The sequence below is a fragment of the Pundamilia nyererei genome, unplaced genomic scaffold (genome assembly GCF_000239375.1).
Source record: "Pundamilia nyererei isolate P.nyererei 1_Seehausen unplaced genomic scaffold, PunNye1.0 scaffold00001, whole genome shotgun sequence".
Taxonomy (NCBI): Eukaryota; Metazoa; Chordata; class Actinopteri; order Cichliformes; family Cichlidae; genus Pundamilia; species Pundamilia nyererei.
In genome coordinates, this window is record NW_005187402.1 from 10,759,810 (window position 1) to 10,774,608 (window position 14,799).

The 14,799-nt window shown below is 43.4% G+C and overlaps 1 protein-coding gene across 1 annotated transcript in view; it reads right to left on the reverse strand.

Annotated features, from left to right (window-relative positions):
• LOC102212453 (A disintegrin and metalloproteinase with thrombospondin motifs 2-like) overlaps positions 1 to 14,799 on the reverse strand; it is a 136,011-nt gene that overhangs the window by 5,370 nt on the left and 115,842 nt on the right. The window contains exons 6-22 of the mRNA XM_013908766.1: positions 14,415 to 14,571; positions 13,468 to 13,573; positions 13,049 to 13,192; positions 11,016 to 11,148; positions 10,299 to 10,328; positions 9,086 to 9,199; positions 8,822 to 8,967; positions 8,467 to 8,642; positions 5,572 to 5,705; positions 5,367 to 5,490; positions 4,779 to 4,859; positions 4,521 to 4,684; positions 4,233 to 4,389; positions 4,014 to 4,149; positions 3,630 to 3,837; positions 3,394 to 3,523; positions 1,564 to 1,650 (exon numbers count right to left, since the gene is read on the reverse strand). Of these exons, the coding sequence (XP_013764220.1) occupies positions 1,564 to 1,650; positions 3,394 to 3,523; positions 3,630 to 3,837; positions 4,014 to 4,149; positions 4,233 to 4,389; positions 4,521 to 4,684; positions 4,779 to 4,859; positions 5,367 to 5,490; positions 5,572 to 5,705; positions 8,467 to 8,642; positions 8,822 to 8,967; positions 9,086 to 9,199; positions 10,299 to 10,328; positions 11,016 to 11,148; positions 13,049 to 13,192; positions 13,468 to 13,573; positions 14,415 to 14,571 (2,227 nt within the window). The remainder of the gene's footprint in view (positions 1 to 1,563; positions 1,651 to 3,393; positions 3,524 to 3,629; positions 3,838 to 4,013; positions 4,150 to 4,232; positions 4,390 to 4,520; positions 4,685 to 4,778; positions 4,860 to 5,366; positions 5,491 to 5,571; positions 5,706 to 8,466; positions 8,643 to 8,821; positions 8,968 to 9,085; positions 9,200 to 10,298; positions 10,329 to 11,015; positions 11,149 to 13,048; positions 13,193 to 13,467; positions 13,574 to 14,414; positions 14,572 to 14,799) is intronic.

Genomic DNA, 14,799 nt, shown 5'->3' on the forward strand with positions numbered 1-14,799 from the left:
ACACACACACACACACACACACACACACACACACACACACACAAACACGCAACGATTAAGGACGCTCATTCATCTAACGCATACATCCTCCCAAACACACATGCACAAAGACGCGCACACACACACCAGTGCACTCACGCACGGATCGATACAAACACACAGGTGATGGATGCAAATGTGCATGACAAAACGTGATCCTGGCCGTAAAGGAAACGAGAAGCAACAGTAAACCACTGATCCATCTGAGAAAATGGAGAGGCAAATAACTGACCAAGTCCTGCATAATATAGGTCTAACCCTTTCCCCCAAAACACTTTACCTTTATTAAATATTCATCTGTATTCATGTAAAATCAATAAAAAAATACACATAACAGTCAAGGATCTAAGCGATCAATAGCAGTCCAAAGATTTTAGGCAAATAAGCTACAGCTTATTCATGGTAAAACATTATTAATATTATTGTTACTCATATAGATTTATATTTATAGTTATATATAAATACAAATATATTTATAGATGTATTTGTTTAAAGTCTGCAAGCACAAATAAGCTGCATTTATTGAACTTTTGTATAACAGTCAAAGAGAGGATGGCTGATGATGAGGTGAAATGGGAAGCAACCTCAATTGGTCAAACTACCCTGTTTTTTTTTTTCTTCTTTTTTCTTTTCTTTTCTTTTTTTTTTTGAGTCGTCACCTCAGAAGACCCTCCCACAAAAATCAAAAGGTTTACTGACTTCACTTCCTGCCTCTGTGCTGAGTTCCTGTCAATCTGAGAATGGAACGCGGGATGAGACACCACTCTCATCCCCAAATGGAACCAATATGTCAGATGAGCACTTTAGCAAAGATGTCCTCAGATCACATTCACAGTAAAGCTTTCATATTATATATATATGTATATATATATATTTTTTCTATATAGATATTTATACCTTTTCTGTTTATTTTGACACCTGTTTCTCCCCCACATTGACAATGCGCTACAAAAAGAAAAAAGCGCAGCTGCATGATAGCACGCAGCTAGCTCGCGCAAATCACGGCCGCCGAATGCAGAGGGGGGGGGGTCCCCTCGCACGTGAACGGCTCTTCGACACATCTCAGGAGATGCCAATGAAAACTTGTTCGCCTTGCCACTACGAAATCCTTTTCACATCAAATTTTTTGTTGATCTTTTGAGTTTTCGACTGGCCAGCGGTTACAACACAATGCTCCACAAAGGAGACAGAGAGAGAGAGTTAGAGAGAGAGAGAGAGACAGAGCAAGAGAGAACCAACTAGCACACGCAGGAGCCAGAGACCTCCCCCAGTCAGAGCCGTCTCAGACACAGAGAGAGAGAGACAACATCCCCCCCACCCAAAAGAGAAGCGAAAGCTTTTGCCGCTCGCTCACGGGCGTGGCACAGGCACAAGGCTTGGGGCAGGGGGCGGGTCAGGGGGCCAGCCGGGGCCGGCCCTGCAGGGACAGGAGGACAGAAATGGGCAGGGCCCAGCAGAGGACAGACATGCAGCTGCAGCTGCTGCTGTGGAGGCCAGGCTGGGAACTATAGAGGGAGGTTTTACGTGAGGAGATCTTCGGGAAGTTGGGGTTGGGGCGTGACAGCCACTGGATCAAAATGTTGCCGTTCTTGTTGAGGTCTGGTGGGCCCTCTGCAGAGAAACATGGAGAGAGGCACGGAAACATTAAGAACGACTATAAGGGAACATGAGCAATATGTAACAATTTTTCATCCTTATCCTTTTAATTCTTTTAGCATCAATCACACCTAGCTTCTACACTGATGCCAGGGGCTAAATCTAGTTTAGTTTTATCTGTTTATTAAATATATTACGCCTCCAGAATGTGTCTCTGACATTTCAGCTGAAGCTACGACTAAAATCGGTTCAGTTTGAACTGACATATTTACATGCAATGACAGTGACCTTGTGACAATTTATTACATGGTCGCGACACATAATGTGTTGAAATTAAATGTGTATTATCATGCCAACAATACCAGCTGAAGGCCAATTTCAAGCTTTACCAAATTACCTGTTGGTGACATGAGCAGAATCTCCATACTCAGATTGCATGGCGCTTGTGTAATGGTGGCTCAAAGCAAGGCAAGAACAGGACTCTCACACTGTGGACTATTGCCCCTGTTATGCTGCCACTTTGTTAGATATTTATGACTTTCTATTTATTTATTTATTACTTTTATAATCTTGATTTGGTTAGTCAAGCAGTTTTACTTCATCTTTAGTTACATATTTAGGCAAGTAGCTGGTTAGGAGGAGAATGCTGTCACAGAAATAACTGCATGTAAAACATAAAAAAAGAAACATGGTGTTGTGGTAACCATAGGCACTATACAAAAGATGGACACAGCCCCTCACTGATTTGTGGAATACCCTTAGTGTTGCCATCTTGGTTTTTTAAAAACTGAATGTAATTTATTTCCAATTCTGCATGTTCTACATGGAGAGAAACAAAATATATCCATAGCACCACTTCATTATGTACATCTTTTCAACTGCTCATTAATGCAAGTATCAGTTCAAAGCATTTATGCATGTACACATGGTCAAAACCCAGTGAGCAGTAGTTCTCTGAGAGAAAATGCTTTGTTGATGCCTTTTGACTGCTTTAAAGTGATAGCAAGGTAACAGTAACTCCAATGAACACTTGTTACAACCAAGGTATGCAATGAATACCTCTCAATGCATAACACATTAAATCTAGCAAAAGGGCTACAGCAGCAGAAGACCACACTGGGTGCTTCCACAAGTCACACAGTCTCACCAAAACTGGACAACAGAAGACTGAAAAAACATCAAACATGGCTGGTTTGTTGAGTTTCAATTTTTGTTGAAGGATTCAGATGGTAGGATCAAATGTTACTGTAAACAACATGAAAGCATGGATCCATCCGTCTTATATCACTTTTCAGGTGTGGGGACACCACAGCCAGTTTGAGTATTATTACTGACCATGACCATCCCTTTATGACAGCAGTGTACCCATTCTCTGATGGCTGCTTCCAGCAAAATACCGTGCCATATTACAAAGCTAAAATAATCTCAAACTGGTTTCTTGGATATATTAATGAGTACACTGTGCTCAATAGTTCTCCACAGTTACCAGATATCAATCGAATACAGCACCTGTGGGATGTGGCGGAATGAGGAGATCACATCATGGAACTGTGTGATGCTGCCATGTCATTATGGCCCAAAATCCCTGAGAAATGTTTCCAGCAACTTGCTGAATCTGTGCCATGAAGAACTAAGACAGCTCTGAAAGCAAAAAGGGGCTCAAACCAAGTTCTAGCAAGGTGTACCTAATGAAGGGAGTACCCTGGACATTTTAAACCTTTAAAAAATACTCACAGGGTGGGCTCGCACAACACTTACTGGAACATGGTGTCAGGCGACAAACTCTTATGGTGTCTGGCTTACTGTCGAGACACAGACCGATGGTGTTGTCCCTGGTGTGACACAAAGCCTGTCTCTGCTGGGTCCCATTACCACATGTCACTGAGCACTAGGGATACAAGAAATAAACACACAATGCAAAAAATCACCACAAACTACTTACAAAATGTGAATAAAGTGCAAGCATCTTGAAGGCTCTAGTTTAGCCCACATACCTGTGACCACGGTCCAACTCTCCACTGGGTGGGGCAGGGAAATCGGTTGCAGGATCTGCGCGACTCTGGACGGTTGTCATTGCAGTGTTTATTGTGGATAGCACGCGTTGTGTTGTCATCCGAAAGCTGGACGCAGCTCACCGATCGGACTTGCATGCCCGTCTTTCCACATGGCTTGCTGCAGTTCTGCCACTCGCCCGTCACCCAGCTGGAGAATATATGACAGCAAAGAGAAGAAAGAGCATCGAGGGACATCAAAACATATCGACCACAAAGGAGAACAAAGGGCGACCTGAATGCAGAAAAAGTTGCTTTAATCCGAGTGTGGATTCCTACTGTAAGTCACATTTTCACAGATGTTGTGCTTCTCATGTGAATACATACATGGGAGGAGGGCAGGCCTTCTGGTTGCAGTCCCTCATGTCACCTCTCGGTTTCATGTTGGACTTGTTACAGAACCTTTTATGAACCATCTTGCTGTCGACTTTTCTTCTGCAGCCGTATCGCAGGTACTGCTTTCCTAAAAAAGGGTGGAAAATCGGACATCATGTAAGTCAAAGAAACAACGGTTTCACTGTGAGAATTTTCTTTGTTCTACTGTACCTCCACCACAAGGCCTGGAGCAGTAAGACCATTTCTTTGGGGCCCATTCATAAGCGCTGTCCTCCACTAGCATGTTGTTCTGAATTCCAGAGTCAGAGTCTGTTCTCATCAAGTACTTGTACGACAAATTCACATCCTCATCCCCGTGTAATTTCATCTAAAATCCGACAGATCATCATAAAATTAATGAAGGAATCAAGATAATGCATCATTTCAACCACAAAATGTGATATTATTATGAAATTTAGGTAACTATAGATTCAATTTTAAAGCCATGTTGTTGCACACCATGATCAGAACTCCATGTCTGAGAGGCCCGGTTGACTGAAGGGTCTCCTTGTCATTGTCATTCTCATATTCCCACTCCACCCCCTTCTCTATGACCGAGTAGGATTCTGGCTTCTCCATGTCCCCGTTTATGAAGAACTGTCCTGATGCCACATTTTTCACCACTGCAGATGGGAGAAAAATTGACAACACTGCAACGAGCAAATCTACATTCCAGTATCTGGCACGGAAGAAAAAACAAGCTCGAATTTAAAATACCTAGAGTGTGCGAGGTGGCTTTCAGCTCTTGGATCAGTAAGTGCCTCGTTCCTCGGGGGATTTCGAGAACTTTAAAGAACCCTGAAATAAAACAGACATCTGGTTTGTGCCAAAAAGTCAATTTTACTGTTTCATACCAAAGAACTGCACCAAAGCCAGTAAAGCTCCCTTTCTAATTTCAATTAAATACCCTTGCGCACTACTGAAAATCCCTTCAGTCGTGATTATTTTCATCCAGGGAAAACATCTGATTCTGAGAATTTCGCTGTTATAACACGGAACTCTCCCAACACCAAGGGTTAGATAATACTGTCATAAATATTAGGTTATGAAGTGATTGTTGACGTAACTTCTTGGCAATGCTCAAATGGAAACATGTGAGCTTGGATTTTTACTGAGGTTTGCGGCAATTTTAAAACCTTGCTCTAGAGGGCGATGTTTAACCAAAAGATAAAATAAAAACAGAGAGTCCAGTCAAATGTTTATACTATGCTTACCAGAATGACAGCTGGCTGCTAGACTGGTAGGACTGAGTCAAGTCTCCTCTATGAAACAAATTAAGGGTTATTCAGTGTGTTAGTGGGTTACCTTGTTTCTTGGCGTTACGTGAGATGGTGTCTTTGAAGATTTTGCAGCTGGAGTTGTCACCTCCACACACTCCACAGTTGTCCTCCTGCTCCGAGGAGCCGACCACTCCGTCACATCCCACTTTCTGTTAATAAAGAAACGTAGAATTTGACACATGCTGATCTCAGCACGCGTGCGGCTGTCTTTCCACGCGCATGCCCCTCACCTTACACTCCGCACCCACGCAGACACTGTGTGGGTCCTTGTATGAGCACCGCGTACCATCCAGGACCACTGTCTCCGTGAAGACTGCGGTTCTGGTCTCCTTGGACTGACAATGCAGGTAGCAGCGTTTGCTAGCTGGAAAGCGGACAAAAATGAACATAGAGAATGAAAACCACTATCCAAGTGATTGTCACAGAGTCACCCCAGTGGTCTGACTAGAAGATTTCATGTTTACAACCGACATGCGATTATTTTTATGCTCTGAATAAGCTCTCTGTGAGTCAGCACGACACTTTGTCTCATTGTGTCTGTCTGAGTGAGTCATACTACAACTGCACGAGCCCCCAGAGATGAAGCCTGGCAGATAGTCCGAGTGCGAACGAACACTCCTACTTCATCACATTTATTACAGATGGCTACAATCCAGAGACCTTGTCTTTTGGACCGTTGACACTAATAAACAGGTGGGAGACACGCAACAAAACTGCTCAGTTCAATCACGTGGAGAAAACACAATCTTGTCAGGTTGGACTGAGAATGCACAAACAATGTACAAAATCCCTCCTCAGTGTTCTAAGTCTTTTGCTGCTCTGTGGCAGTTGACACATGCACACACACATTACAGTGGAGAAGAAGAACTACAGAGGCTAAACAACAAAATATATAACCTCTATTTTCTGGTTCTTATCTGAGGAATCACCAGTCTAAGCAGACATGCCTAGACCTAGGTCTCCCCAGCTACCTCCTTCACTTCTTCTGGGGGGACACTGAGCCAGCTGAGAGACATAATATGTCCAACATGTGGGGCCTGCTCCCAATTAGATATACCCACAACACCGCACCTAGGAGGCATCCCAATCAGATGCTTGAACTACTTCAACTGCTTCCTTTGAATGTAGATGAGCAGTGGTGGCTTTACACTGAATCCCTATTTATGCACTGTGAAATGCACTACACACAGGTACACACACACACACAGGTCTTTATCACCAGCTTCCACATTTATTTATAGTTTTCCCAGGTTATGATATGAACACAGTCTGACAGCTGTCGGTCCCAGCTGATTTCCCTCTCCCTCCGCTCCTCTCCAGTCTCACTATAAAAAGGGAAGGAAACCATTATCAGTCCAAATCGCCATCAGCTGTTCTCACCGGCATCTCCAGCACCGCCCCGTTGAGCCCACTGCACCACTCCTCCCCTGCAGCCGCGCCCGGGACCACACCTCCGCCACATGCACCAAACTCTTTACCCCATCTCTAAGAGTGAGCCCAGTCGCCCTTCACAGGAAGCACATTTCCACTGCTTGTATCCACAATCTCCCTCTTTTGTTCACTTCTAGCAGGTCATGGCCATAGATCAGGGGTAGGCAACTCCAGGCCTCGAGTGCCGGTGTCCCTGCAGGTTTTAGATCTCACCCTGGGTCAACACACCTGAATCACATGATTAGTTCATTATCAGGCCTCTGGAGAACTTCAAGACATGTTGAGAAGGTAATTTATCCATTTAAATCAGCTGTGATGGATCAAGGACACATCTAAAACCTGCAGGGACACCGGCCCTCGTGGACTGGGATTGGGGACCCCTGATGTAGACTGATGTAATGGCCCACACCTCTTAATCCTTGAAATCAGGCGTTTGCCATTTCAGCAGTATAAAATGAAGCCCATAACTATGCAGTCTACCTTCACAAACATTTGAGAAAGAATCAGTTGTTGTAATGAACTAAATGGTATTGAGGATGGTACTGTAATAGGATGCCACCGTTGCAACAATTTAGTTCTTGAAATTTCTTCCTAACTTCAGACATACTGTTCAACTATGTACAATAATACATGCAAAAGCAAAAACACTCTGAATTATATATAGTGTTATATTTTAGATCATTTCAAAAGATATTTTGGATTCAGGTATTTTTTTCAGTTTGACATTGCAAGGATTAGAGTTATGGTTAGCACATATGATGACTTAAACCTCAGAGGGTTAAGACAGGAGATAAATATAGGTGAGGTTCTATGCATATAGACTGATAAACTATAGAAGAGAAACTAGAAGTTCACATTCAGAGCAGACACTGTACTTTGTCAGAGTCACAGTACACACACTTCTGGAGATGTCAAGCTATGAATTGAATTCAGTTAAACCTCAGTTTTTTTTCCCTCTCATAGAAGCATGTGTACATTAACACGCATGCAAACACGAGCGCACACATCGAAAAGTAATTCGAGATGGTAAAAGCTTTGCTGAAAAATTTGCCATTTGGAAATAATAAAAATGAAGAAAAACAATTTAGCAAGGCCTTCGTAGCTGACTTTGAGTAGCGTGACCTCTGTGTAGATAAGGAGACAGCTCAGCACTTTTCTCGAGGGCTGCCCTTTAGTTGGACGATAATTTAATATGCATCAGGAAGGCAGTGACATCTCAACTCAGAGGCAAGGGTGGAGCTTCACACTCACACAGTGTAGTGTCAAAGGTTTGGAATATTAATTGGATAAATTTAGGTTTGGGTTCTTGTGAATATGAGAGTTTGTCCACATGTGCCAAATGTATGGATGCAGAAAAAGTTGGAGGAGGAGTTTAAATGACATCAGCAAAAGGGTGGAGAAAAAGAAGACACTGAGTTCATAGAAAAATGGTTTTAAAGTTGTGGCTTTTTACTTTTTTTTTGTGGGAGGGCGTAGCCATACTTCAAAGCTGCACCCACTGCCAGATGTCACTGATGATAGAAAAACACAACCTATATATATATAAACGCTCCACAACCCAGCCACATTCAAGACTGTGCTTCCTTCTGTTGTTGGCTTTCATTTATATTTATGACTTCCACAGTATATCATCACTTAAGGTTTGTCTGGTTCATATCTCCACCCCAATACATTGTTTGCACGTGCATACTCACGGTCTGGGTGTTCATAAGGCAGCCAGTGGTGCTTGTTGGTGTAGATTTCAGACGGAAGGGCCCAAGCGTGGCACTGCTCTTCTCTTGGATCGCTGTAAATATCCTCACACTCGTTGGTGTTGCACATCTGGAATTGGGAATCCTCCCCCACGCATTTCCGGCCTCCGTTGTGCGGTCTGGGGGAGTGGCAGGTCAGAGAGGAAGGGAATATTTTGCTCTAGATTATGTTTTACCTCTGAAACCTTAATCATTCACATTTTTTAATCATTTTTATAAGTGGCTCCTCTATCAGGAGTGACACAATACCTAAAAGTGATATTTGTTTTTATACATGCAGTGGTAAAGAGTTTCCTACCTTGGATTATTACAGCTGCGTGTGCGAAACTGTACTCCTCCACCACAGGTGCGCGAACACTGGCCAAACTCGCTCCATGCACCCCAGTTTCCATCTTGCCTCATGAGGTCGGGGGTCAGCCAGATGCAGTGACCTCTATAGCAATGCTGCAACAGTCCAAGCGCATAAGTTACCAATTGGAAATGTTGTACAATAAAACACATTTTCTTTGGCTTCCAGTAGCATTGCACTACACTTTATTGTACTAAAGCAGTGTATAAATACCTTCCCTTCCCCACACATGGTTCCATCAATGGGCGGCCCTTTCTTAGTCTTGCAGAAGAATGGATTGTCTGGGTGGCTACACCACAGCTGCTTGCATGGTTCAAATGTGCGATACTGTGGGACACAGAGAGAAACCCATTCTCATAGCTGAAAGCTCCAACTTCCAACACACGCTACTAGGATGAGATTAAACACTGAATAACGGAAGCACAAGTAGAGATGGGAGGAGAGATATCACAACAACAATAGCCACAACAATAGTATTATATCCAACACTAACAACACCAAACCTGTGCTGAGTCACTGCACTGTACATTATGCTCCACTGAGAGATACACAGCCATTCATGCAAACTAAACCAATGGATGTGTGTTTGCGTGAGAGAGACAAGACTCTCATAATGAGACAGCCTAGAGTTAAGAATGTCACCGCGGAGGGCAGAGGGCAAAAGGTTTCAAAAGCCATAGAGTGAGGTCTCAGTGACCTCTAAAAATGCCCCTGGACACAGATCAAGTCCAAATTCTCCTTCTTGTCTGATATGAGCCACAGATGAGGATATCAACCAACCAAACCGAAGTGAAGTCCAGTGTCTGAGGGGCGGTGCCCTCCTCCCTCCAAAGGCTTTTCTACCCACCATGACCCCAGTGGACCTTTACAGGTCTTAGTGTGAGTCACAGTCAGTGGGTAGACTGCGGTAGGTAATCAGCAGTAAGATCAGACTGGAGGATCCTAAAAGCTGAGGAGAAAACATGGAAAAACAGCCTCTGTTCTGGCTAGGCCCTTTCCCCTTGGATGGGAAAGGCATCTTTCCAACCTTTTCCGCTCGTTTAAGTCGCGAGAGTGCCAATATAATGAGGCTCTTCCTGCCAGGGCTGCAGTGATTTAACACAGATTTTGCAGAAGAGGACTCGGGATATGGTACTGTTCAACTGCTGGATTGCACCACAGCCAACCAATGAACCAGTAGCTTCACAGTTGTTTTGAAAGATTTTAGCGCCACTTTGAAGCATTTTAGAATCCTGCAGACTAACATCCAACGTTAACATCCAAACTATGACAATGGGTAGGACAGATAAACAAAGTACAGTAAAAAGAAAAAAAAATTGAAAATAAGGAGCAACATTACAAACAGTTACAACTTCAAATAGAAAAAGAAAGTCTGAGAAAATAAAAGACGAGGCCACATGTCTTCCAGGAGATGGGGTAACCTTACCTGCGTTCCTGCCTGCCCCGCCTTTTGTAGCTGAGGGGAATGAGTTTGACAAGAGAATAGAGGGTAATCTAGCAAGGTGTGCAAAGCCCCTGAACAAGCTGTCAGTCAATTAAGCAACAGCCTCCCAACAGCGTGCCACAGTGGCTTCACAGTCATAGAGCGGGTGAGGGTGACTGGGGTAAAAAGGCCTGGCAAGATGCTGCAGCTGGGTGAAGCTTTTCGTGTTTACAAAGAGCTGCTTGTGAGAGTTTCATGTAAAGGCACTGTGGTATCAAGGCATATGTAGTGTTATTATAAACAAATAAATAGTTGATTGCTATTTAACATTAACAACAGAAAAGAAGTATCTATCAAAACCAATTACCTGCTTTTAAGTAAGATGTCAATCCCACCAGAGGCCGGGAGAGGAAACAGAGGACATCAGAAGAACGTGAATAGCTGTGTATGAGTGACTCTCATTTCATTACAGTGTGGCCCTTGGTTAGTAAGGAAAACCTTCAGAGCTTAAGGGGTCACATAAAAAGTACATATGCCACAGTGAAATTCAGCAAACTGAACTGAATTAACTGATACAAGCAATTCAAAGCGAGCGAGAGGATAAAGCAATGCAAAGTTTGCAGAGGACACCATTGTTGTGTTAGCAGAGTTTTCAGGTGTCCGTAAGCTAGCGACTGTATGCTAGTAAAGAGACTGTTTAGGACTACGCTGGTCTCTTACCGCGGTGCACGTCGTGTAGCCCACGCCAAAGTCAAAACGGCACTGCTCGTTCATGGAGTAATGCAAACCAGGAAGTTGAGGCAGCGATGGCCAGTTGTGGTCAAAAGGGTCATCACGAAGACAGTCATAGGAACTGAAAGAAGAGTTTAAAAACGTGTTCATCTTTATTTTATTTTTTCTTTTCTATGTACACTCTCGTCTGGCATTCTTTAGCCGTAAAACGAAGACTGGGACTAATATCATATTCTAGTATTAATAAATTAACAATTAAATGGTGTTATCACAATTTGGCAGACTTTAGTTTTCTCCCATTCTAATGACTTGAGCATGTACATCTGCTCACTGGATCACTTTCGCTCCACCAACCGGTTGCAGCAGATAGCACCCCTCCCTGAGCCTGGTTCTGCTGGAGGTTTCTTCCTGTTAAAAAGGAGTTTTTCCTTCCCACTGTTGCCAAGCGCTTGCTCAAAGGGGGCCATTTGATTGTTTTGTCAATCAAAACGATCAAATGACGCTACAGCCATGGGGGTTTTCTCTCCACGATTGTAGTTTCTTTACAATATAAAGCACCTTGAGGTGACTGTTGTAGTGATTTGTTGCTATATAAATAAAATTGAATCGATAAAGTGGGATAAAACAGCAACTCTTCAATTTCAGTTTAATTTTGGGGAAGTAGAAAAATCTGGTGAGCAAAGACTGGTGTTGGCATGGCCCAACAATGTCTGCGGGTTTAAATGTGCTGTTGGGTGGCACGATGGCATGCGCCACATCGTATTCAAGCGATGTCTGAGGTGCTCTGTGCGTGACAGCTTCTTCCAATCCTCACCCGATGTGCTGCCTTCTCACTTGAACACTGGATTTTTCTACTAAAAGCTACTGTTTGATTTCTGAGGTGTGGCCAGAGTTCCAGCTCTCATCACCAGCAATGATCCCAAACATTAGAAGTGGATCAGTTTCACGCAGATGTTTCCTCTCTGTGTAATTTGAGGTCTACGATGAAAATCACAGAGCGCACATGCAAGTAATCAAAAAGGGACACTGAGGGAGTGAACTGGAAGAAGCAGCCACAGTGGAAGCAGTGAAGCTTTGCCCGAGAGAGAGGCATATAAAGGGAGATCAGTGATGAAGCATTAGCAGAAACAAACACTTTAATTGGTTCAGTGTGATTTTAGCACAACTTGTAGATTTCCATGCTGTCAAAGCACCTAAAAAGTGATGCAAAGAAGTAATCAAGTGCCTTTAGAAGGTTAGGATATCGCTAGTCTTTATATGTGTGAACATCATGGACGACATAATTTTATAGGATATTTGTACTTTGTAAAGTACAGAGTGTATCAAAAAGAATCATCTCATTCCAAAAGGCTATATCATTTAAAGCAGGGGTGGAGGAACTTCAGGCTTCAAGGGACGGTGTCCTACAGGTTTCACATGTGTCCTTGATCCAACACAGCTGATTTAAATGGCTTGAAGTTCTCCAGAGGCCTGGTAATGAATCAATCATTTGATTCAGGTGTGTTGACCCAGGGTAGTATCTATAACCTGCAGGACACTGGCCCTAGAGGCCTGGAGTTCCCCATCCTGACTTAAAGAAATGGAATTTTAAAACACATGAATGAATGCAAAGTTTTACATATAAAAAACTTACAATGTTTACAAGTGTTCAATATGCCCCCCTCCACACCCATAAGACAGTCAAACCTGTCCCATACATTTGTGAGCATGCAGCCGCTGATGTTGTTAGGCTACCTATCAGCAGGAAAGGAGGAAACTCACAAATCTGCTCTTTCTAGCAGTACATGTTTCCGTTGTTAACACTGAATGTTTGCAGAGTTAGAGCGCTTTGAAATCGGCTGATTCGGTTTGATACGCCCTGCATATTTTTTATTCAAACCTAATCTTAAAGACAGCACAGACTGGCAATATCCATGCATCAGCTGGATCCAAATCATACCGATGCCAGCACTGACCTTTAAAAGCCCATAAATCAAATACTTCTGTACGTGGGGTTGCATGTGTATGTGTCTGTGTCTCACTGAAGGTATCGTCCCAGCTCCTGCATGCTACATTTGGACCACTGAAAGCGGTGGAAAGCAGCTTGCACCAGAGGAGCCATGATGCTGCCCAAGTGCACCTCGTCTCCGCAGCGGTTTCCCTGGCCATCATGCTCCATCCCCAGCCTACACAAGAGCGAGAGAAAGAAAAAAAATGAGACATCAAGAGAGAAGTAAAGGGAAAAAAGATGAACCAGTGGAGACAGATTGGGAACGTGTGGGAGTTAAAGAACATGAAACAAAGGCGGGAGGCAGTGTTAATTCACTCAACAGATATTTACTGAAGTGGACCAGCGATCTAAAGCTGTAATGCATCAATCCAGTTCTTCAAGTGACTGCTTTGTTTTCTTTTGTTGTGCCAAGTTAGCAGGCTCGAACCATCATCACGGCAACGCACTTACACATGTCCGGTCTCGTGTGCCACCACAAAGGCGGAGGAGAAACCGTCCTCGTGGTTCAGGGTGCAGCTCCTAACCGGGTGGCACATGCCTGTCACCGGAGCATAACCTTAGCGACAAGGAAGAGAGAGAAAAACTTGAAAGATTTATAGACACACTAAAAGATTTATAGACGCTCAAACAATGATAGAGACAAAGCGTTACAATTTTGGACAGTCAAAAGACAATCTGTGACACCGCTCAGTCAGTCAAAAGTAGTGTTTAACCTCACACTAATCTATTACATTACATGAATTTTCACAAGAATTTTACTTATCAAGCTCATAATCACACTGGAACATTTCTGGTCAGTCACCAAAGTCATACTGAAATACACTGATTGGTGAGATGAAACCAAAGACACACTTACCTCTCACCCCAATGTCTGACTGCTATATAAAGATATATATGATGCATGATCCACACACCCAGAAAGAAAACTGTGTCACCCACATAAGAACAAATGTGTTTGGATTTGTGTATCTGATCCTAACCCTAAACCATCCCCTCCCACCTCTGCGTATGCTAATCTCTTGCTCCCTGTGAGCTTTTCTGTCCTGAAATGCCTTTAATTGTGACTCTGTGGCTGGCCCTTGTCTGTTTATTGATTTTCTGCTGCTTAAGGATGAGCCCAAGGGCAGCTGAAGGGCTTCTGGATAGCTAGGCCACTGCCTTTAGAGGCCTCTCCCCTGGGCCTGACTGTTAGCCTGTACTCTGCTGCACAGAAAAACCACCAACCACCAAAGCCACAGCAGCACTACGCAGCTATATGAGAGAAAGGCAGAAAGAGGAGAGATTTCTCTGAATGATGGATTTTATTTTGTCAGGGGAGCAAATGCATTTGATTTGGATACATGTACCATTATGCTAAACACATTATGAAAGCTGATTGTGTACATGTCTTTAAGTACCCTGCATTCCCGTGGGGCCAAATTCCTGCCGTGTGAGGAAGATGGCGTGGTCGTGATACTCGGCATCCCCTGTGTCTTGCTTCTGTTGCAGAAAGGCCCAGCGACACACGTTCTCCAGACTCTGGGATGGGTTTCCAAGTTCAATCAGGCTCATGGACTGGAAAGACATTCACACGCAAAGGTAAAATAAGAAGAGGGATCAAAAAAATCATACAAGAAACATCGTTTCTTGTTCTAGTTCTGAAACATTATCCTCCTCAGCCCTGTAGAGGGCAGTGTCACAATGTTATATATTGTCAGCATATCTTGTAAATTGCTGATGTGTACAACAAAAATACACACACACACACACACACACACACACACACACACACACACACACACA